This window comes from Apteryx rowi, unplaced genomic scaffold, assembly GCF_003343035.1.
Source record: "Apteryx rowi isolate R43461 unplaced genomic scaffold, aptRow1 scaffold_1331, whole genome shotgun sequence".
NCBI lineage: Eukaryota > Metazoa > Chordata > Aves > Apterygiformes > Apterygidae > Apteryx > Apteryx rowi.
In genome coordinates, this window is record NW_020447566.1 from 6,830 (window position 1) to 28,109 (window position 21,280).

Here is a 21,280-nt window from a genome sequence, read left to right on the forward strand (position 1 = left end):
GAGCCCGGAGCGGGGTGCCGGGGCTCGGCCGCCCCCTCCGTGCGCCGGGCCGGGAACAAAGAGCGCCGGAGCGGGGGGCTCGGGGCCGCCCCTGCGCCGCCGGCACATACTCAGCTGTGGCCGATGTCCCGGTAACCTTTATCCCCCCGTTGCCACAGTGACGGGACGAGCATCTTGGCACCGGCGGCAGCCGGCATGCCCGGAGCCGCTCGGCACGGCACAGCCACGGCGGGGCCACGTTGGCACCCCTCGCCCGTGGCCCCTCCGACAAGGCCGCCGCCGGGGCCAGGCTCGCCGCGCGGGAGCGAGCCGTCCTGCTGCGTGCCGGGGCCACCGCGGCTCYGGAGCAAAGCGGCAACCCTGGGACGAGCTCCGGTGAGGAGCCGCGGGCCAGCCGAGAGCCCCGTGCACTGAGCGTGGCGGGGAGCCCGTCGAGGCGGCCTCCCGCCTGCCCACGCGGGACGCGCTGGGGCCACATCCCACCGGCGACCGCCCGGCAAAGCCAAGGGGATTTGCTCCGAGGCCCTGAGGAAGCGGCTCGGTGGGTGCCGGGGGGGGCCCGGCCCTGGGGCAAATTGCTGGGAGGGGTCTGCGCAGCCCCCCTGGCCCTGCCGCTCGGGGCGGCGCGAGCCGCGGCGGGGGGGCGCGGGGGCCACATGGCCGCGGTTTGGCATTCCCGGGGCTGCGGCCGGTGTCGTGACCCCGGCGCGTTCGGGGAGGCCTCGCGCGCAGCAAATGGCCCCGCGCTGCAGCTGGGTGCTATTAAACCTGACCGGTGCGTGGCAGGAGGAGGGGGCTGCGGGGGGGAGAGGGGGGAAATTCCCAGCTCAATTTGACACAGATGTTTGCCGAGCCGGGAAGCAGGGTTTTTCCGTGCTGGGTGCTGCCGCGGGGCTGGGGGAGGGCTGGTGGGATGCGGTGGGTCCCCAGGCAGCCGGCATCCGGGACAAGCGTCCCGCCGGGTCCGCGGGGCGGCCGCCGCCGTCGCCTCCGACTCCGAGCATGTGGCCATTCCCATGCAGCGCATCCAGCATCCGGGGCTGCTCGCTGGGGCTGCAACGCGGCTCTGCACCGGGCTCAGGATTGCAAGCGGAGCGGGGACCCGCCGGGGGACACGGCCTCTCCGGCAGGGCCGGGAGCGGGACCCCGGGCGGTGGGAGGGCAGGGGGCCGTCGGCGGCTCCGCAGGTGCTCCGTGGCCCCCGCGCTCGGCTGGGCCCCGCGGTGCCGCCCCGCAGCATCCCCACCGGCACGCTGCCCGCCGGGGATCCCGAGTCCCTGGCGACGCGGGGTCAGGGGGCAGCTCCGAGCCCTTATTGTGGATGGAGGGGAAATGACCCCTCCGGCGACCTCCGGCCCGACCTTCAACTCCTAATGACCGAGGAGGAGTTTGCAGCGGCCCCGGCGCGCGGGAGGCCCCGGGACGCCCCGGCACAAGGGGGGGAGGCAGTGCCGCAAGGTGCGGCAATGCTCCCGGCACGCGGCGGCGGTGGCGGGGAGGGCGGGCGGCCGGGCGGAGGGGACCGCCGGCGCGGTGGCCCCTGACACCTCCTTCCTCCCCGCAGCGGACCCCGCGGTGCAGATCGAGGGCAACCCCCACTGCTGCTTCTTCAACTTCAGCCCCAAGATCATGTTCACCAAGGTGGTGAAGGCGCAGCTGTGGGTGTACCTGCGGCCGGTGCAGCACACCTCCACCGTCTACCTGCAGATCCTCCGCCTGAAGCCGGTGACGGAGGAGGGCAGCCGCCACATCCGCATCCGCTCGCTCAAGATAGACCTCAACTCCCGCATCGGGCACTGGCAGAGCATCGACTTCAAGCACGTGCTGCAGAACTGGTTCAAGCAGCCGCAGAACAACTGGGGCATCGAGATCAACGCCTTCGACCCCAACGGCAACGACCTGGCCGTCACCTCGCTGGGCCCCGGGGCCGAAGGGCTGGTAGGTGATGGCCGCGGTGCCCGCGCTGCCGTGGGGCGTGGGGGGCAGCCCCGGGGAGGAGGGTGGTCGGGGCTCGCCGGGGCACCGCGCTGGTCCCAGCGCCCAGCACTGCCCCGGCTGTGGGGATGGTCACGGCTCCCTGGGGGTGCTCACAGCTTCGTGGGGATGGTCATGGCTTCGTGGGGATGTCACAGCTCCCTGGGGATAGTCACAGCTCTGTGGGGCTGGTCACAGCTCCATGGGGATGGTCACAGCTCCATGGGTACAGTCATGGTCCCATGGGGATGGTCACCATGCCATGGGGATGGTCGCAGCCCTGTGGGGACAGTCATGACTCCCTGGGGATGGTCAGAGCTCCACAGGGCTGGCTGCAGCCCCACAGGGATGGTCACAGCTCCTTGGGGACAGTCACAGCCCCGTGGGGATGGTCACAGCTCCCTAGGGATGCTCACGGCCCCATGGGACTGGTTGTGGTCCCACGGGGATGGTCACAGCTCCATGGGGATGGTCACGGCCCCATGGGGATGGTCTTGGCTCCATGGGGATAGTCTTGGCTCCATGGGGATGGTCATCACTCCATGGGGTCAGTCACAGCCCCATGGGGATGGTCTTGGCTCCATGGGGATGGTCACCACTCCATGGGGTCAGTCACAGCCCCATGGGAATGGTCATGGCTCCCTGGGGATGGTCACGGCTCCATGGGGACGGTCACAGCTCCTTGGGGACAGTCACGGGGGGCCACGGGCACGCGGGTGCTGGGGCCAGGGCCGGGCTCAGGGTGCCCCTCTCTCCCCAGCACCCCTTCATGGAGCTGCGGGTGCTGGAGAACAACAAGCGCTCGCGGAGGAACCTGGGGCTCGACTGCGACGAGCACTCGACCGAGTCGCGCTGCTGCCGCTACCCGCTCACCGTCGACTTCGAGGCCTTCGGCTGGGACTGGATTATCGCCCCCAAGAGATACAAAGCCAACTACTGCTCGGGGCAGTGCGAGTACATGTTCATGCAGAAGTACCCGCACACCCACCTGGTGCAGCAGGCCAACCCCCGGGGCTCGGCGGGGCCCTGCTGCACCCCCACCAAGATGTCCCCCATCAACATGCTTTACTTCAATGACAAACAGCAGATCATCTACGGCAAGATCCCGGGCATGGTAGTTGACAGATGTGGATGCTCTTAGACCCCAGCTGGTGCTGCCCCTTCCGCCCCGGGCCCCCCACTTCCAACCAACAAACTCATCTTTTCTTCCACTGTTTTTTTTATTTTATTATTATTATTATTATTATTATTTTTATTTTTTACATACAAAGAACAAGCGTTGAAATTCCTTTGAATGTCGGGGAACGAGAGAGAATAAAATCCCACGGAGAAATACTGCACCAAACCTGCGCTTCGACATGCATCGTGCAATAAGCAACCGTACGGAGGAGGGCGGGGGCAGCCCGGCCCGCGGCCCCCCCCCCGGCCGGAGCCACCGGATCGGACGGCGACGTGGCCACCGAGGGACTCTTCTTCCACCTGGGTTTCTCTGGCTTCAGACCAAACCGGGGAAAGTTCAGGCGGCTACGGCGACGCGGAGGAGCCACGCGCCCAGCGCGGAGGGAGACTTCCCCGGATCGCCGGCATTTCTCGCGGAGGGGGGGGCGTCCCGCGCCGTGGGGCTCGTCCTGCCGGCTCCCGGCACGGCTCCGGTGCCCGCGGCTCGCTCCGCACGTCCGACCCATCCCCAAAAGCCCCCGAGGGCTCCCGCTCCAGCCCGGCGCGAGGATGGGGCGCCCTGGGAGCGCTGCCGGAGCAAGAACTGCGGGAGCCCCCGGGACGGGGCCGCCGGGGCCACCCGCGCGCAGGCGGCAGGTCCGGCCCGGGAGGGACCCGTCTCCCTTGTTTAATTTATTTATTTATTAATTAACCCTTCCGGCTAGCGCTCTGCCGCTGGCAACCCCGCTGGGGCGGGCGCTGGCCTCTCCCCTCCCTCGGCGCCCCGGTCCCGCCGTGCCCTCAGGGACCGGCTGGTGGCATCCACCACCGCCGCCGCCGGCAGCCCCCGGGCCCCGCGGCGGGGACGGCTCGATGGCATCGACTCCCGTGCGAGCCGYCTCCGCGCTTCAGCCCCGGCGCCACCGGCTGCCTGCAGGACACCGCACGCGTTGGCCCCGGCGCTCCCGCAAAGCGGCCGCGGGAGCCGGGCGGCTCCGTGGGGCTCCTCCGAGCCGGGGCCCYGTCTTCGCTGCCGGAGGGAGGACGGGCGACGGAGCGGGGTTATCTGGAGGAGGCACGGGCCAGAACTGGACGGAGGCGCTGGCTGGGGAGAAATTCTGCTTATGCGGCACATTTGCCTCCCCCTCTGCCCTCGATGTTTGGATTATTTTCGCATGAGAACAGGATCCCGGTTTCTCAAGAGTTCATCCGTCCCCGCTGCTCCGGCGTCTCCCCTCTGCTCGCGCCGCCGCCACCCGAGTGATGCAAGCGGCGATGGCGCTGCTCCCATCTGGGAGCCGTCGCGGGGCGGCCGGCCCCGGCGCCAGGCTGCCGGCACAGCACGCCGCGGCCCCGGCACCTCCCTGCCCGCCGCGCCGGGAAGGAAACCGCCTCCTGCACGGAAGAGCCCCGCGGCCCGGCCCTAGCACTTATCCGAAGGGGTCGGGCGTTAGGCGGCTCTGGCTCCGGGATGCTCCTGCAGCTCTTCCTCTCCCCCCGGCCGGCAGCACCCGCCGTCCCTCGGCACGTCCGTACTCCCGCGTAGCACTTAGGGACCGCTCCGGGCGAGATGCGGCGCGGCGCCGACGGAGCCGCCGGCTCCGGGGAAGCACCGTGGGGCCGGGATATTTAGCACTTGTCCCCGGCTCAAAGCGCTTACGAAGACGAGGCCGCTCCGGAGAGCGGGGAGGCGGCGGCGGCCCCGCGGAGCCGAGCGCCGAAGCACTTAGGGCGCCGGGTGCTTCGGGTTCCCGGCGCACCGTGCAGAGAGGCGCAAGCGGCCGGGCCCGAAAGGGAGCGACGGGAGCCCCGCGGCGGAGCCAGCGCCGACAGAGGGGACGGAAGGGAGCCGCGCGCCGAGGGAAAGGGAAGGAAGCGGCATGGGGATCAGGAAGCGCTGCTGCCGTTGCCACCTCGAGGCACCTCGTTTAGTCCATCTGCTCCGGCTCCGGCCATCGCTGCCCTTTAACCTCCCGCTGCTGCGGCGCGGGGGGGTTTCTGCGCGCGCAAGCCAAATAAATCCTGCAGCTTGAGCTCTTGGCAGGAGTCGGGAACGGGAACGGCTCTTCCTCGCGCCGCTGGGTGTGGGGCAGGGTCGAAAACGACGGCTGGGCGCTTTGCCGGGGAGTGGAGATCCCGTTTCCACGCTGATGCCCCCCGAGGAGGAAGACGCCCGCGGGGCAGGTCGGGGGTCTCGTCGGGAGCCTCCGCGGCCGGGCCGGGGCGCCGGGCACTGCTCAGCCGCAAAGCACCGAGCCGCAGGCGGGCCGCCTCGAGCAGCAGCGGGCGCCGCAGCGCTGCGGCTCCCGGCCCCGCGGGGAGGAAGGCTGGCGGCCTCGGGGCTGGCAGGGGCCGGAGCCCCCCGGCGCCCCGCACCGGCACTTAGACGGCTCGTTGCTGGCTCCGGAGACGGCCGCGTCCGAGCGGCTGTCGGATATCGCGCGAGACGCCGACGCAAGCCTCCCTCCCCTGCCCGGCCTCCCCCAGGGGAAACATCCCCCCCAACCGCCGGCAGCCGGACCGGGAGGGCGACGCATCCCCTCTCCCTGCTGTTTAGTGCCTTTTGGGGAGCTGCTCCCTCCGGCCGTGCCGGTCCCTCTCCGCGGAGCGCCCGAGGAGGGGGCAGCATCCCACGTCGCAGAGGGGGGATCTCCCTGCCCGCCCGCGCCGCCGGGGCTTTCCGCCTTGGAGACGAGGAAGGGGCCGTTCCGGTACCGGCCGCAGCGGGGAAGCCGCTCGCAGGTTTATCGTGCGGCTCCCCGGGTTCGTTTCTCCCCAGCGGTTTCCGATCGCGCCCGGCCGCAGCCGCCATCGCCTCCCCCCTCCACCGCTGCAAAGGGCTGGGCTGCGCCGGCTCCCCGCATCCCGCCGCACGCGGCCGCGGCCAAGCGAGGCGAAAGCACCGTCCTGCCCCCTCCAGCAGCCGGGCCGGTTCCCCCCTCCCGGGCACCGCCGAGACACCAGCCACAGCGGCCAGAAGCACCAGGGAGCGGATCCACGTGCCGGGAAAAGGGCGCTCCGAAGCGGCCGGGAACGGGCGCAAAGCCCACGGGTGAGGCAGCACCGTTCCAGGTGGAGCGAAGCCGAGCTCCGGCTGGGATCGATCCCTCCCTCCCTCCCTTCCTCCGCGACCATCGTTACATGCTTGAGCCCGGTCCAGTTTGCAGACGGCGTCGTTCTTCGCTGACCTGAGATATGGCCCCGGGCCACATACTTGGAGTCACGTGGCCCTTCCCGGGGAACGCGCGCGCCGCCGGCTCTTTCCAACCCAGGACGGCTTCCCGGCACTGGCCTCGCCAAGCCCCGGAGCGGGGAGAAACGTCATGGCAGCAACGAGAGATGGGAAAGACGGCGATGAGAGATGGGGCCGTTCCCACGGGGCACCCGCTCGCGCTGAGGCCGTTTTGAAGAGCCTCGAACGCTGCGGTGTCCGAGGAGGAGCCGGGAGCCGCGTCGGCGGCGGGCTGGGGAGAGGACGCCGGCGGCGAGGGCCGAACCGCGGCCGCCTTCGTCCTCCCCCCGCGCCGGAGCCGGGGCTGAGGATGGCGGCACCGTCCCGGGGAAGGGGGAGCGCGACCCCACGCCGGAGCCGCCGACCGGCCGCCCCGCAAAAGCCCCCGCGCCGGCCCAGGGCGGATTTTACAGGCAGGTGGCGCCGAAGAAGGACGGACGGGGCTGCCCCGGGCAGTGGGACCAGTGCCCAGGGCTGACTGGTGCCAGAGCCCCCCGGGGCCGAGGGCAGGCCGGCCCGGCCGGGTGGGGGGTGCTCCCAGCCCCATCGCTATATTATTATTTACACTGTGTATTGTTACTGTGCAAAACGTCTTAGCTTATTTTTGTTCGTCCGTTTCCGTTTTTCTGTTTGTTTTTCTGTTTTTGTTTTTTTTTGTTTTTTTTGTTTTTAATTGGGTATCTGGAGATGCAGAGATGAGTTTACGAGGTCGATGGCTCAGGACGGAGGCCGCGGGGCGGGGAGGGGGGGCTCGGCGGGTTCAAATCGCATGACCAAAAGGCCACTGTTGGTTGGGGGAGGGGGGGGTTAATCACATGACCAAACACAGCACTTGAACATCAAAAAAAAATTTTTTTAATAAATAAATAAAAAAATATTTAAAATCAAAAAAAAATCAAAGAGTTCAGAGCTTTCAGCTCCCAGCCCTCACCTGGGACTCCCGGCGGCTTCCCGGCACCTCTGCTGGGCACCAGCGCAGCCAGCGCTCTGGCAACGTCCGCGTCCCCCAACGGCTGGGTTCGCTTCGCCAGCTCCTGCCGCGGCTCCCAGGAGGAACCTCGGGAGGAGCCGCGGAGCGTTTCCCAGCGGYGCCGGCGCCCCGGCCGCGCAGCCCGTCCCCGCCTCGTGCCCGTCCTTCCCGCCGAGGCCCGAACGTCACCGTGCCGGAGCCGAGGAGCGGCGCGAAGGCCGGAGCTGATGGCGAGAGGAGATGCGATTCTTCCCGAACGGCAGGAGCGAAGCGAAGCATCTGACTCGGGAACGCTGAATGTTCACTGTAAAAACTTCTGTAACGAGAGACTGCTTTGTGCTAAGGTACCATTTGCACTATGGAAGGTTAAAGAAAATTTAAGAGACTGGTACAGGATTTCCTTTGCCACACAGCTAGGGCTCGACAGGAGACGCTTTTATGTCCGTGCTTTCTCTTCTTGTACTTGCTGTGCGTGAGGATTAGTTCATGTGCGTCTTGATGTTTTTTCCTTGCTGCCAGAGGAGACGTTTCCCTCTGCCCTGCTCCGCTGCGGCGCGGTCCCACGGCCAGCAACGATGCCGAGGTGCCGGACGTCCCGCTCGGGTTTCGGGCAGCGGCTGCCGGACGTCCCGCTCGTCTTCAGCGCATTCCTTCCTCCTCGCGCGCCTGCTTCAAGGATAACATCTACCTCACGGGGCTGTTGCGAGGCTTTAAATCACGTCCGAGGCACTCGGGTGACCGGCGATGCCGCGCGCGCCCTCCCGAGGCGCGACGAGCGCGTGTGGGTTTCTGGGTAACGCAGCTGAAAATCAACGATCCTCCCAGCCCCGACGTCCCAACCGCTGCAGCGAGCATCGTCCCCAAAGGGCGCCCCGGGAGGCGTCGGAGTTACAACATTCACCTGTTTTCTGCCCGCAAAATCGCAGCCGAGACCCTCACACACAGGCAAAACCGGAGCCGCTCCGCAAGGCGCCTCGTTCGCGGGGCTGCCGCGTGCGAGCCATGAGCCGCCGGGAGAAGCGCGCGGCCGCCTCGTCCCACCGCGGCCCCGGTAAAAAGCTCCTTTCGGAGACGACATCCTCCTCCCCGCCCCGGCAGAGCTCCCGCCCGAGGGGTGAATCTCGCACGGATGCTACCAGGGATGAACCACGGCGACACCTTTGGTCTTTGAAAGCATCAGGCACGAGCAGCCGGAGGAAGCTCACGCTCCTGGCACGGCGGGGCAGAACAAGCGGGATTCGCAGCTTCTCTGTCACAAACCATTTTAGGAAAAGCTACAGGAAAGGAAAAAGTTTAATGATTGTCTCAGTTATTTCTCTTCTGTGTTGTATAAACTACATTCGTTCTGTAACTTGGGTTAGTCTCTTGTGTATATTATAACCATTGCTTCTGTCCCAACTCCTTCCTCTTTTTTTTTTTTTTTTTAGACTTTTTGTACAATAAAAAAAATTTATATAGCCAAAAAGACGAAAAAAGGGAAAACTTCTGCTGACAAACACATTTTGCTTGGGTTACTTTTCCTCTGCTTGTTTTCATTACTGTCCCTCTGAAAGCTGGCCACGAGGAACGACCCCCACTCCCGGGCTCCAGCTTCCAGCCCGCTCTCAAACCCTGGCGCCTTATTACCCAGATTTACCGCCCCCGGCCCAGGGCGCATCGCGTGTCACGGGACGCAGGCAGGTCCCAGACAGAGCCAACCTGGATCCGCCCACGGAGGCAGGTCGCTCGTTATTCCCACACTAGCAAAAATTGAAGGAGGACTTGTGAGGTGGGCACAAACCTGGTCAAAGGAGGCCCTCTCCTTTGGGTTTTCGTCTTGCGAACGGATGCCCGGATTGGGACCTCAGCCTGCCTCTCCTTCCATGATGGGCTCTGGAAACTCTCCCAGCTTTGCATGCTGAGTCCATGCGTCACAGCAGCCTTCCATACCCTGGCGCGTTGGAGCGGCCAACCCTCAGTTCCCCCCCTCCCGTGTCCTCCCTCGAGAGCTTCTGGCTTGATCCAGTGACCCGAGCTTTGCCTGGCTCGGGAAATATGTTTCCTAATGCTTCTCATTTTTCCCACGCTCCCTGATGCTAGCCATAAAACCAGCCCGCAACACGGATAAGCAGATGAGAGGGGAAGAAATCCACCCTAATTACCGTGCCCGGCTCAGAACCACTCGCTGCTGAGGACATTCCTGGGTTTATATTCCAGATGGGACCCAAAACGCAGTACCCAACTCTCCTTTTAAAGCCCTCCATAAACGCTTCTCTTTGCAATCTGAAAACAACACAGAAAGATAAGTTGAGGATGAGCCCAGCAGAAGGCAACCACACAAAAATCTACCCTAAGCCGCTGCAGAAAGATGCCCCCATCGCACCAGCAGGCGCGAGGGGCGGCCTGCGCCCTGCAGCAGAGCGAGGCTCCTTGTCCTCCTCTCTTGCAGAGAGCTGGAGGTTTTGGACCGGCTCCCACCTGAGACTCACACCGAGGCTGAACGGCCTCTCGTGCTGTTTTCAGGCAGCTGCTAAGAACAACGAACGCGGGTTTATGCCAAGGAGGGGACAGCGAGCACGCGAACGCAGGACAGTGCCAGAGACACCTCGCACGGGGACTAACCGCCTCGAGCGCCACGGGAGATGGCAAGAGCCATACCCCCTGCCACCCCTTCCCCCTGCACATATACGCACCATGGATAAGAGCCTTAAACCCCCCCACAGGCCACCGCTTCCTCCGAGCGCAGCTCAAAATTGTAAAGCTGAGATTTACAAGTGGCCCGAAGTGCCRGAGGAGACCAGATCAGGGCAGCCTTTATGGAGCCTCATTAGGAGCTGCAGGTATGCCGAGAATGTCACAGCTAATTACAGCTGTGATCAGCAGGAGGGGGGGGAAAGGGGGTGCAGGCAGCTAACGGGAGGCTGGCGGGGTCACTGGCCATGAGACCGACGGGGCTGCGCACCAGCAGGCTGGAAGGAGAGCAGAGTGCAGGAACCAGCGTGCAGGGCTGCAGAGACGAGGGGGAAGTTTTGGCACAAGCGAGGATCAGCCATAAGGACTCAGCTCCAGCGCCAACCCCCTGGGTCAGCCAGGTCCCAGGGCCCTGCGGCAACGGCCCCACGGAGCCTTGCCGTTTCCCCACTCTCTTGCTCCTTCGCTCCCCCCATGCCAGGGTCCTGAAGGCCTGAAGACACACTTGGAGGCAGGCAGCGATCCCTCTGCCGTTCCCTCCACCTCCAGCCGTACACCCTTCTCTTCATCTCTGCTCTGCCAGGCCCTCAGCCCTGCTTTGGGTCCCATTTGCTCCACTTGGAGACTTCTAGGTCCATCCACACTCAGAGCTCACCTTGGGGCCACAAGCAGCTCCAAGCAAGGCTGAGGTCTTGGCTGCGCTTGAGGGCGAGGTGCCAGGTCCCTCCAAAGCCAGAGCTGCTGCTGGGGGAAAACAACTGCCTGCTCTGTCATCTCTGGACTTTGCTTTCCTGGGCAGCTTTTCCTTGGATAAAAGACCTCGCAGGAGGTCTTCAGGACCTGCATTATGGCATCGGCACTGAACCAGAACCCAGAGGTCAGCACGAAGCACGACACAAAATACCAAACACAATGACAGCCCATATCCTAATGCAGCCCCAGCTTCCCAGGCCTCGAGAAGACGACATGGAGGCCAAACGGGAAGATCTTTTGCAGGAGGCAGCCTGGGGCACCGGTCCATGGCATCACCGCAGCGCTGGCGGTGACCAAGCCTCCAGGCTAAGCGCTGTCGCCAGGTCCCTTGGGGGCTCAGGGCGCCGCGGGGAGGGCGAGGGGGCCGCCCCCGGCAGGCCGCTGGGAGGGCTCGCTCTCAGCGGAGAGGTCCCCGGTTGGGTTGGCTGGTTTGTTTCGGAGGAAGATGCCAAGAGTTTAATGAGCGCCTGCTTTTGTTCCGGTCACGTCTCCCCGAGGCCGCCGGGCTGCACCCCACATCGCCTGCCCCCCCCGGCCATCAGCTGACCTAGTTCCGAAAGCCAGGGTGCGGGGGCAGGGCTCGCGGGGACAAATTAGGACAGGGACATCCGGACGACCACCCGCAGCCGCGCTAGGACGTAATACGGCTCCCCTAACCTTCCCCTCTGCTGCCTAACAAGACCGTCCACATGCGACATTCACAGTAATTAAACCATCAACAGGGAGCTTGGCGGAGATCCACCGATCTCACCGCGTCCCTGGTGGGAGATGCCAGCAACGGGGCCATTACCCAGGAGCGCTGGGCACAGTCCAGCTCCCCCGCCACCGGAGACGGCGCGGGACGCCACGCTGCTGCGGCGGTCACGCGAGCGCAGTGGCCGTGCCCGCCGTGGGGGGCGATGCTTTCCTGCCCCCAAGAGACGGGATCACTCAGACCCTGGGCGCTAGCGGCTAAGCCGGCTCTGCTGGATTTCCAGCCGGTGGCGGGGACAGGATTTACACTTGATCCTTAAGGCCCCCAAACCATCCCAAGCTCAGGCTAAGGGCAGCAAGTTGCATGCAAATAAGACTTTACCAGTCCTGGTTCACTGTTGCCCAGTGAACACATCTTTTACGGGACCTTCCCCTCCCCACAGCCCAGCCGCAGGGTGCTGGGCACGGAAGGGGCACCCGCTCAGAGGGACGACGATGCCCACCAGCCCTCGCTCCTGCTTCTCGCACGCAGCCTACCATTGCTGGGGAAAGGCCACACGGGCCGGGAGCAACCAGCCAAGCAAGGTCAACGCTTGGGTTCCTCAGGCAGAGCCATGAAAGCTGCAAGTCTGCAAAGAGGTCGGTCTTCACATGAGCGGCCACCCCAGMGGCCACCACCATGCGGAGCAGCCTGCTCTCGAAACCCCTCCCTTCGGCCCCCGCCAAGGCAGCAGGACCTGCACTCACCCCTGCCTGCACGGAAGCGGCAGCAGATCCAGCACAGCCGCCCCTCGGCGTCTCCTCCGGAGCACGGGCCACCTCTTGAGCCAACCTCCCCGACTCCTGCTGTGCCAGGAGTCGGGGGGCCCGAACGATCCACTCTGGCCTGGAAGGACAGTCCTAGGGCAGCCAGCACGGCCACGCTCCAACACGCAGGTCTCCTCAAGCCCCCGAGCTGCAACATCCTCGTCTCCACCTCAGCCCGAGGACGGCGAGAGGCAGGACAGAGCTGAGCTCAGCACCGCTCGGACCCAGCCGCTACAGGAACAAGCAGAGCGAGAAACGCTCCGGTCCAGCGCAGGGCCCCAGCTCCGAGCAGTGGGAAACGACGACATCGGGCCAGGAGAGTCAGCGAAGCTCACGGGCTCCCGAGCGCAGGTGGAGAGGGTGGCAGAGGGGGGCTCCGCAGCCGGGCCGCAACGCTGCCCCGGGGGAAGGTGGCAGGGCAAGAGCAGCGAGTTGAGGAAAGGGTGGGGGGAAAAGAAATCTGAAAACGCATCCGTTATAGTCCCTGCCTCCTCTTGCTCAAACACACTTCTGCTCTTTTGTCTCCTTACTTTCGTGAATTTAAACAAAAGATGCTTCCAACCCACCCACAGAGGATCTGGGGGCAAGAGGCCGTTGGGAAGAAGAGGACGGCGCGTTTGGGGAGAACGCACGTTGGCACCGGTTTGCGGTGGAGCATGCACGCGCCCCCCGTGCACCTCGCTCCCTCACCCCACCTCCTCTTTCCCCTTCACATTGTGCAAACCCACCGTTTCTCCCTCTCCCACCCCCCCGGTCCCCCCCACTGGGCTGACCTATAGTCCCACTTGCATTTACAGCCCAAGCGTCTGCTGTGAAAAGTGACTTCATGCTGAATTTGGGCACTGCACGGCATTACCAGCTCTCACGCTGCAAGCCCCAGCCCTCCTTTTCTTTCGCTCGCTTTCCCACACTTTCCCCCGCTCATTGTGTGCCCGCTGCTTTTTTTCTTTGCCTATTCAGCCCAAATTAGTCACGAGCAGCCCCCAGCTTGGAGAGGAAAAATAAATTAGGTGGTGTTTTAAACACACTGTGATTAGAATGATTCTCCCCTACATCCAGGAGGGGAAAGCCCAGCGTTTAGAAGATTGAGCATCCTCCGCAAAACAGCCCCCCACCCCTCCCCGGGGAACGGGCCACAGCGGGGGAAGGCGACCGAGGGCAGCGCTGCCCCATCGCCCCGGTGGGCCCAGCTGCTGGAGCGGGCTGGGGACAGGGACGCATCTACGTGGAGGCAAAGAGGGAGGGAGCGGAGCAGAGTTCAGCGTTATTTTGGTACCATGGCCAAAGGAAATTCATGCAGAACAAGGGGAGGAGACGGCGTGAATGAGGGACGGGGAGAACATACACATGTAGTTTTACCAGCCCCCAGGGAGGAGGTCTACCAGGGAGGGAAGGGGCAGAGACGATGCAGGGGCTCCGTAAAGAGAGGAGCCTGATCCAGGGCACAGGACGCGCCACCCGCGCACGTGCCCCAGCAAAGAGGACAGGCAGACGCACTGCTCCGGGTCGGGAAGGCAGGACAGAAACGGTTCCTACAGGCAGAGAGCAGAGCTGGGAGCCGGGGCCTGCGGTTCTGCTCACCAGTGCGGAAAGCCAGGACAACTGACGGGTGCAGGCGGCGAAGTCAGGGCTCCTGGGTTCTGCTCAGGGCTCAAGAAGAGGAAGGTGATGAAATTGCACCATCAGAGCAAAAGTTGAGGCTTGTGTCCTACAGGCCTTCACCAAAYGCTGCCAAAAGCCATACAGTGCAAACTCTGCAGGGTCATTTCACCCTTCTGTGCCTCAGTATTTACAAAAGTAACAACAAGTCTGCGACTTTGGGACAGGTTCTGGACCAGCAGGAGCTCTCACAACACAGCACATCCCGATTTTTCCCATCACTTAAAACTCTCAAGCTAAAACACAAGGAGGTACTTGAAATAACCAGATATCAAGAAGCCTAAGACTCCAGAAGATATCTATCCCGTCTACCCTTCCCCCTTAAGCTCTAGTAATTACCCTCGGCTTACAGCATCCAAATCATCAGTAATGAAAAGAAGCAACCATCCCGTTATTTATACACAGCCCTGATGTATTACCAGTTAAGTTACAGTAGAGTCCCAAGATCTTTAGAGTTCGCGAAGCTTAATGAGGTCAGCAGGAAGCAAGAAGTTTTGTATCCAAATGAAACAACAAGGTCAATTTAGAGAGGCAAGAGGAGATTAAGAGTTTGCCAAGGCCACAAGAAGTTAACATTAGCAATTTTCCTAAACAGTGGGGATGGCCCAGGCTCGCAGGGATCTGCTTTCCAGCCCACCCTGACGAGGGGGGCACGCTGCAGACTCGGCCACGGCGCTGGGGGAAGCGCACGCAGGTCTGCGCTGCGCACGGGGCGAGGACGACGCGCAAGTTAGAGCGGGCCGGCGCTCCGTCTGCTCCAGCTCCATCCCGGAGGCACGCTCCAGTCCCGAGCGAAGAACGTGGTTACACCATACATCAAACTGACAGATACCAGAATTGCCTTAAAGAAGCAGTTTTATTATGAAACCAAGAATGAAATGCAGTGTTTGCCCTGGCACACTACAAAACATTTCAAGCAAATAAYGAGCAAAAAGATCATGAGCCAAATAGAAAATACATCTTACAAAATCTGACATACAAAAAAAAAAAAACAATCAGAATAAAGTTATTACATTAAACCAGGAAAGAGCAAGGGAGCTTCGATTCACTCAGCCACTGACAACCCAAGACACACAACGTAACCCGGACCCCGTGGCTTTTAGCTGCCCTTTGGGAAAGTAAACAAACGTCCAAGGTATTGCTTAGAGTCACTGAGGGCACACACATGCAGTCAGACTGCAAACATTAATGGAACAGAAGCAGTTTGAAGACTGCCACATTAAAAAATATATATCTATTGCTTATTAAGAGTCAGGTATAAGCCTCTGAAAAGCTTGATTTGTAGACACGTCCACTGTTCTCTAGCGTCTTAAGGAACCAAGCATGGACAATGCAAACATCTTTCCAACAAGAGGTTACGGTCAGAAATAAAAATCTGAGGACGCAAGTCTTCAGACAACAGGATTTCGGCCAAAATGCCCATCTAAAAATCCAAGAAGATATATAAATTTCTGCTTATACCCGGGGGCCGAGGTATTAGTGTGAGGGAAAGCACTGTGCAAGATGGAAGATGTAGCAGGAATGTACGCTTGCAGGTGGAACTCATTCTCTAGGTAGGCAGAAGAAAGGGCACCAGATCGCTTCCCTCACTATCGCAGCACTGCTGATCAAACAGCAGCTGGCTTCAGGGTCCTACACTTCCCCACCGCTGCCACCTCTTCCACCTATGCAGGCTAACACGAGGAATTGTTCTTCACAGCTCCCTAAGAACAGAGGTGCCGTCTGAAATACTAAAAGCAACTAAAAGCACTTAACAAGTTGTGACAACGCTGCCTTTCATGTGACTTGGCCAATTTTTCTGCAACTTCACTGAAACGGTTACGGTTAACGCAGCAGAAGGAACTGTGTTCCTACACAGCTACCAAGAATTCCACACTTTTAAAACACAGGTCCTAGGATAACACCGGAGCTTTCCTGCACTGTCTGGCAGCTCGGAGAAGACTGAGGCTTCTTCAGCATGTCTGAGTTATCCAGCTCGACAGAGTTATTCTGAAGCAAGAAGAGGACAAAATAAAATCCAGCCTGAGAATAAACAGATTTTTTTTTTTTTTTTTTTTTTTTTTTTTTTAAAGGAGAGAAATGTATCACTGACCTTAAGGGAACCTGGAAAACGTGTATGGAACACCACGAGCCACAGAGGGCCTAACGAGGCCGGATGAATGAAGCAGTCAGAACAGGCTCTATTTGCAAATGCATTGCTGCTTTTTTCCTCCTTATTTTAGGACACCGGTCTTGATTTAAGGTTAATTGGCAATTCTTGCTCTGACAACTTCCCATTAGCTTTACCCTGGGAAGAAAAGCAGTCTTGAAACTGCCCTGTATGTTGGCTATCAAAAATGCCACTCTTCCATTTTTGACAACATGAGACAATATCCTAGAGAAAGCCCTTCCCTGACATTCAGCCTGATGGGTCTCAGATGAGCTAGGAGGTAAAACGCCAGAGATCCAAAGCAGAACGTGGCTAACGCATTGTGCTCTCGAGATGAAGGGTGTTCTCACCCTAGCTGCTGGGAAGAGAAGGCGAAACAGCTGAACCTTGAGGCCCATTTTCTCAAGGTAAAGGAACAGAGGACCAGGGCAGTCCGAGAGATGGAAACGGTACCGAAACAAATGGACAAAACAGAGCAACGCTTCAAACAGTTCCTTGCTTTAGCAGCATAACTTGAATTCTCAAACCAGAAAAGCAACTGCCAAGGGCACAATAAACCCTGCTCTGTCTTCATTCCTGAACATTTCTCCCTTTCTCATCATATAGCGGACACTTTAGGTCCTATAGTAGCTCTATCTGCCCATCTATTTAACAGGCAGATTTTGATTCTCTCCCGCACCTGGCACAGACATTTTCCAGCAGCGTTCAGAGGGCACCAGGACACTCTCCATCTAATCCAGACGGACAATGTGCCCGGTGTGAGCTGTTGTAAATGACCACACAAGCAGCTGGAAAACAGAACCAGATCACAGGACTCCAAGCTACCAAAGATGCAATAAGAACAGTTTCTTCTTTTTGCTCTACATCTTTTCTTTTTTAAACTTTGTAACTTGAAAAAATAAGTAGCACAATCATACAACTATGGGGGATTCCCTGTCTACTCATCACTAAGATCTAGAGAAAGAAAGAGTGTGGGAGTGAGAGGAAAGTGGGGAAAAGAGAAAAAGAGTATGCACGCACTCAAGAGGCACACTGCAAATGGGTTGAAGCTAAAACGGACTGGCATCAGACAATCCCAAAGCGTTCTGCTCTTTTCCTCTTCTTTGCCTGCAAAGAGGAATTACAAGAAAAATCAAAACCAAAAAGAAACAAGTGAACAAGTTCTTTACAATCTCACACAACCTGATGGAGAATTTATTAGAAGTTTGGTACGGATCACAACACCAGTGCATGGCAGCTCCAACCCCTTCCTGAGCACACTGACACAGAGTTAGTTCGGAGAATGTTTTATACCCGTGTTTGGCAAGGAGCTATGAAGTTTTTATTCTGGCATTTGAACAAACAAACAGAGCCCAAAAATCAAGTAGCAAAAATATACAGTGCCTGAGATACAGTGCTGCTGAAGTCACTTCATCTTGCTGGCAACGCGCTACAAAAGGGTTGAGCTGGGAACAATGACTACTTTAGAGGCCTAGAAACCCTTCCAGGCAGTGGGGAGGTGGGAAATGTAAAAGGGCAAAGGGTTAACACTCTTCTATTCATGGAAAAGGTGAGAGGGACACACTAAAACGCATTAAATATACTATTGCGTCTCTCAGATATGCCTTTAAGCCGATACACGAGGGGCGTATAAATCTTAATTTTTAGCAGGATAAATAGCCTGGGGGCAACAGAAGCCCTAATCAAGAATCTCCAGGGGAAAGGTGCATTTGAGTGCACACAATACTAGTAAAAAGACCTTTTTGTTCCAGGCACAATCTATAAGTGACCTAACGGAAAAGCATGGAATCCCTCACCCCCAGCCACCCCCTCCACTCGGACCGAATAGGGGGCTCATTCTCCCATGCTCTGCAGAAGGCTGGGAACGCCGTTCACTGTTTCTTTCGGGGCAGCATTTTGCAGTAAACTAAAAACAAAACAAAAAAAAAGCCCCTAAACCCCACCTGAATTGTTGAGATTGCTCTTAGGAGCCAAACAAAAAACGCTTCTTGTATGTCAAATCCAGAAGCCATCTGGTTAAGTAGTTTCTGAGACCCAACAGCTCGCCCTCCTGCAACCTTTGCCGTTTGCTTGTTAACGTAAGAATCCCCATCCAGGAGGGGTCCCTTTGTGCGCAAGCGAGGGGTACTCGACTCGGGCTGATTTATGCTAGAGCACTATTTGTGCAGCCCCATAGGTGTACACGGCACTCGCAGACAACAAACGTAGCAACTCCCGTGGCAGAGCAGAGCAAACCAGTCTGTGTGGTGGCTTGGAACAATACAAACCTGAAGAAAGCCTAAAACTACACAAAACACCAGGTCACTGCCCTGAGGAGGCTACAAATTTAAAAGATGGGCCAAGTACACAGAGGACAGACGTGCCAAGGGGACAGAACAAAGCACGGAGGAGAAAAGCACAGAACAGGGTCAATGTCTCCATCCTCATTATGTTATAGAGCCTCCATGGATTTATCRATGAAGACCTACAATAACCATCCAAGGTGAAGCAGAGGATCCCAGAAGCATCCAGGACGGAGGGAAATATAAAGTACAAGGAAGGGAAACAGCTAGAGCGCGTCAATGCGGACAAAGTGAGAGGTGGGAAAATAGCGGCGAAAAACTGGAACAGAGCAGATGCGCCCTGCATTTTCGGGAAGCCTCTGTGCCATTCTGAAAGACGAGGAGCTGGATGCTAACAAGTGCTGGCATGCTCCTGAGGCTTGCTGCGCTCCGAAGCGGCCTATTTCCAGCAGGAGCCAGGGAAAAACCACATCGGATTGGACGGCAGAAGCTCAGCACTCATCACCAAGGAAAAGAGGGTGAGCGACTGTGGGAGCTATAGGGTCAGCCCCAAGTCAGCCCAGGGGACCCAGGAGCAGAGTGAAGTCCCAGGTGTGCAGAGTCACAGTGCCACCTCCTGGGACGTTCACTTCTCCTCTCAGTGCTCTCAGCCACTCCCCACTCTCTCAGAAAAGTGTGTTTTACCTCTGTGTCCTCTGTAGCTCCAGCCCCAGCTGAACTCGTTACAATGCCAAACCGCTCCTTTCTCTTCTTCAGTTTCTCATCTTCTTCACTCTGGCACAAAGAAGGACAAAGATTTAATTTATTGGCAAAGCCTCAAAATTCTCATTTTATGGTAAATCATGTTCCTCCTACCCCCAGTCTTCCTGCAGTCGGCTACAGACCACCTGCTAGAAAAAGAGTTGGAGCAAGACAACAGAGATGCCTGAGAGCTGACCAAGCTTGTTATCTGCCATGGCAAAGTGCACCGTCCATAAGGGATTTATTGCACGGCTGCTAGAGAAGAGCACCACAAGAGCACTTCAGCTAATGAGGGCGGCTCTGTCCAAACCTCTACGCCTCCAGCAGTAATCAGTGAAGAAAGAAACGCAGGGGCAGTGTTCATCTAACAGTCTGTAGAATTGCTTCCTAAAATAATGTCCAATACCACCTCGAACTTGTCCATCTTTACAGCGCTATATTACCTTTGCTTGGAATTTCTTCACAATCAAACCTGAGCATGACGAAAGGGCAAAGCAAGGGACAGTTGCTCATTGTAGCTACTATCGTATGGCATAGGTGCGCATACATGTCAAGGAAGGAATTCAGACTCCACAGCCAAAACCTCGCTTTTGCCTAGATGTGGTCTAGGAAGGATTTGGGAGAAGTAACAGCAGTCACAAGGGCCTTCTTCAATGCCCTTCTGGAACAGGACAGTAGGAATTTGACTGTCAGTTCCATGGTACAAACACCAAAGCAGACAACCCACTCTGGCTCTGACATTACAGCTCTGCTCACCAATATGCCAACACATCTCAGACGGGCCAGGACACGTATACACGGCTATTGGACGATGCATCTGGCTACCAGTGGCAGGGTGGTTCGAAGGAATAGCTGACAAGACCACCGTGACAGGAGGAGCCTGGGCAGAGCAGACCAAAGGCCCAGCCACACATTCCTGGGACGGGAAGTCTCAGAGCCTATTTCTTCTCCAAGAGGTGATCTCCTGTTCACTGCACCAGATTCCACGTTTCTTGGAAACATTTTCATTTGGAGATGGAAGCTCAGCACTCACTATCTTCCTAAGCCTCATCTCATTTCTTTCTAGCCCGAGTGAGCAAATTTCTACCAACATTTCCCAGAGCCTTCAGGTCCCCGTTTCCCAAGCTTCTGCATAAAATCTGGATGCTTTTATCTCCACTGCCATCACCCACACTGATGTCCTGATCACCAGTAATAGCCAAACCCATCATTACCCATAAAAGCCTCAATACATCCATTTTCTGCGGGTTTATTTCTAGCTCTGGCTATTTCAGCCCTCATTCAGACCATTTCTACAGCTAAGGCTGTCTGGTTACTTAGCTGCACTCCTATAATTTCTCCTCCTTCCCCCCCTATCATTAAGTACATTTCACAGCTCTCACTGCCCATAACCCCGTCTGCTACGTTTCGTTCTCCTGGAGAGCCGGGCCCATGCACAGACTCTCGCTCCTTACGGCGAGCGGAGAACCCGGCCATCGTTGCAGAGGCGAGAGGAAAGGTGCCCCAACCACTGTCCAGCAAATCCCCAGAAGCGCTACTCCAATGCGCAGCTTCCCATGGCCATTTAGCATTCTTGGAAGACAGAGGTACCAGCAGCACGCCCTGGTTTCGGAAAAAGTTGCACAAGACAGAACAAGAACCCGCAAGGGCACCGTTTCCAAAAAAGAATAGAAAACATACTCCTAATCCCAATAATCCACCTGAGTAAGCTGAAATTAGTTAGTCAAGCAGAGGAATCAAGCTGGACACTTATCCATTTAAGATCAAGGTCATAAAACACACTGAACGATATCATGGGTGCAACAGCCAAATCTGACAAGCAGCGACACCGAGCGCCCCGTTCGCAAGCAGCAGGGCAACCTTGCTGGGTCAGTATCTTACATAAACGACGCCACAGCRACCAGCTCAGCAATATTAATTATGACATTGCCATGTGTTGTGGCAACAGGGACAACTAAAGAGTTTTAATTGAAAACACAGAGGTTCTCACAAGCTTTGGCTCCATAGGAAGCCACCAGCAGTCATGGCCCAAACAGCACATTTGCTTCCTTCTGTGCATTTACAACACTTCATTGCAATAATTGCTGCTAACCAGTACGGCAAACGTTCTCCCATTGGCAGAATCCCACTAAGCCCGATTGCCCGTGTCTTCAGCTTAACTTTCTTTCCCAGAAATCCRCTATGGAGGATTT

General features: G+C 58.7%; 2 protein-coding genes across 14 annotated transcripts in view; one reads left to right on the plus strand and one right to left on the minus strand.

Annotated features, from left to right (window-relative positions):
* Nucleotides 1-1,373: 1,373 nt before the first annotated feature.
* On the plus strand, nucleotides 1,374-3,115 carry GDF11 (growth differentiation factor 11). Its single transcript, XM_026056855.1, has 3 exons — nucleotides 1,374-1,458; nucleotides 1,565-1,938; nucleotides 2,735-3,115. The coding sequence occupies exons 1-3, from the start codon at nucleotides 1,374-1,376 to the stop codon at nucleotides 3,113-3,115; spliced, it is 840 nt and encodes a 279-aa protein (XP_025912640.1).
* Nucleotides 3,116-7,202: 4,087 nt separating this feature from the next.
* The window catches only part of SARNP (SAP domain containing ribonucleoprotein), a 42,280-nt gene continuing 28,202 nt past the window's right edge, over nucleotides 7,203-21,280 (minus strand). For 2 of the 13 annotated variants that reach the window (XR_003252060.1, XR_003252057.1), the window contains 3 exons: nucleotides 19,032-19,121; nucleotides 16,009-17,172; nucleotides 14,754-15,905 (listed from right to left, as the gene is read on the minus strand). Coding sequence is in view for 5 of the 13 variants with exons in the window: in XM_026056863.1 (XP_025912648.1) it covers nucleotides 8,270-8,608; nucleotides 9,476-9,596; nucleotides 10,660-10,928 (729 nt within the window). In the remaining 8 variants the exon portion in view is untranslated. The other 11 variants (XM_026056864.1, XM_026056863.1, XR_003252058.1 and 8 more) reach the window with 11 other exon arrangements.

What these genes read in the sequence shown, in the direction of transcription:
- GDF11 (XM_026056855.1), top strand. Translation starts at nt 1,374, where the DNA reads ATGACCGAGGAGGAGTTTGCAGCGGCCCCGGCGCGCGGGAGGCCCCGG. An exon ending in GGGGGAGGCAGTGCCGCAAG is followed by an intron (nt 1,459 to 1,564) that starts GTGCGGCAATGC and finishes TCCTCCCCGCAG; the next exon opens with CGGACCCCGCGGTGCAGATC. An exon ending in GCCCCGGGGCCGAAGGGCTG is followed by an intron (nt 1,939 to 2,734) that starts GTAGGTGATGGC and finishes CTCTCTCCCCAG; the next exon opens with CACCCCTTCATGGAGCTGCG.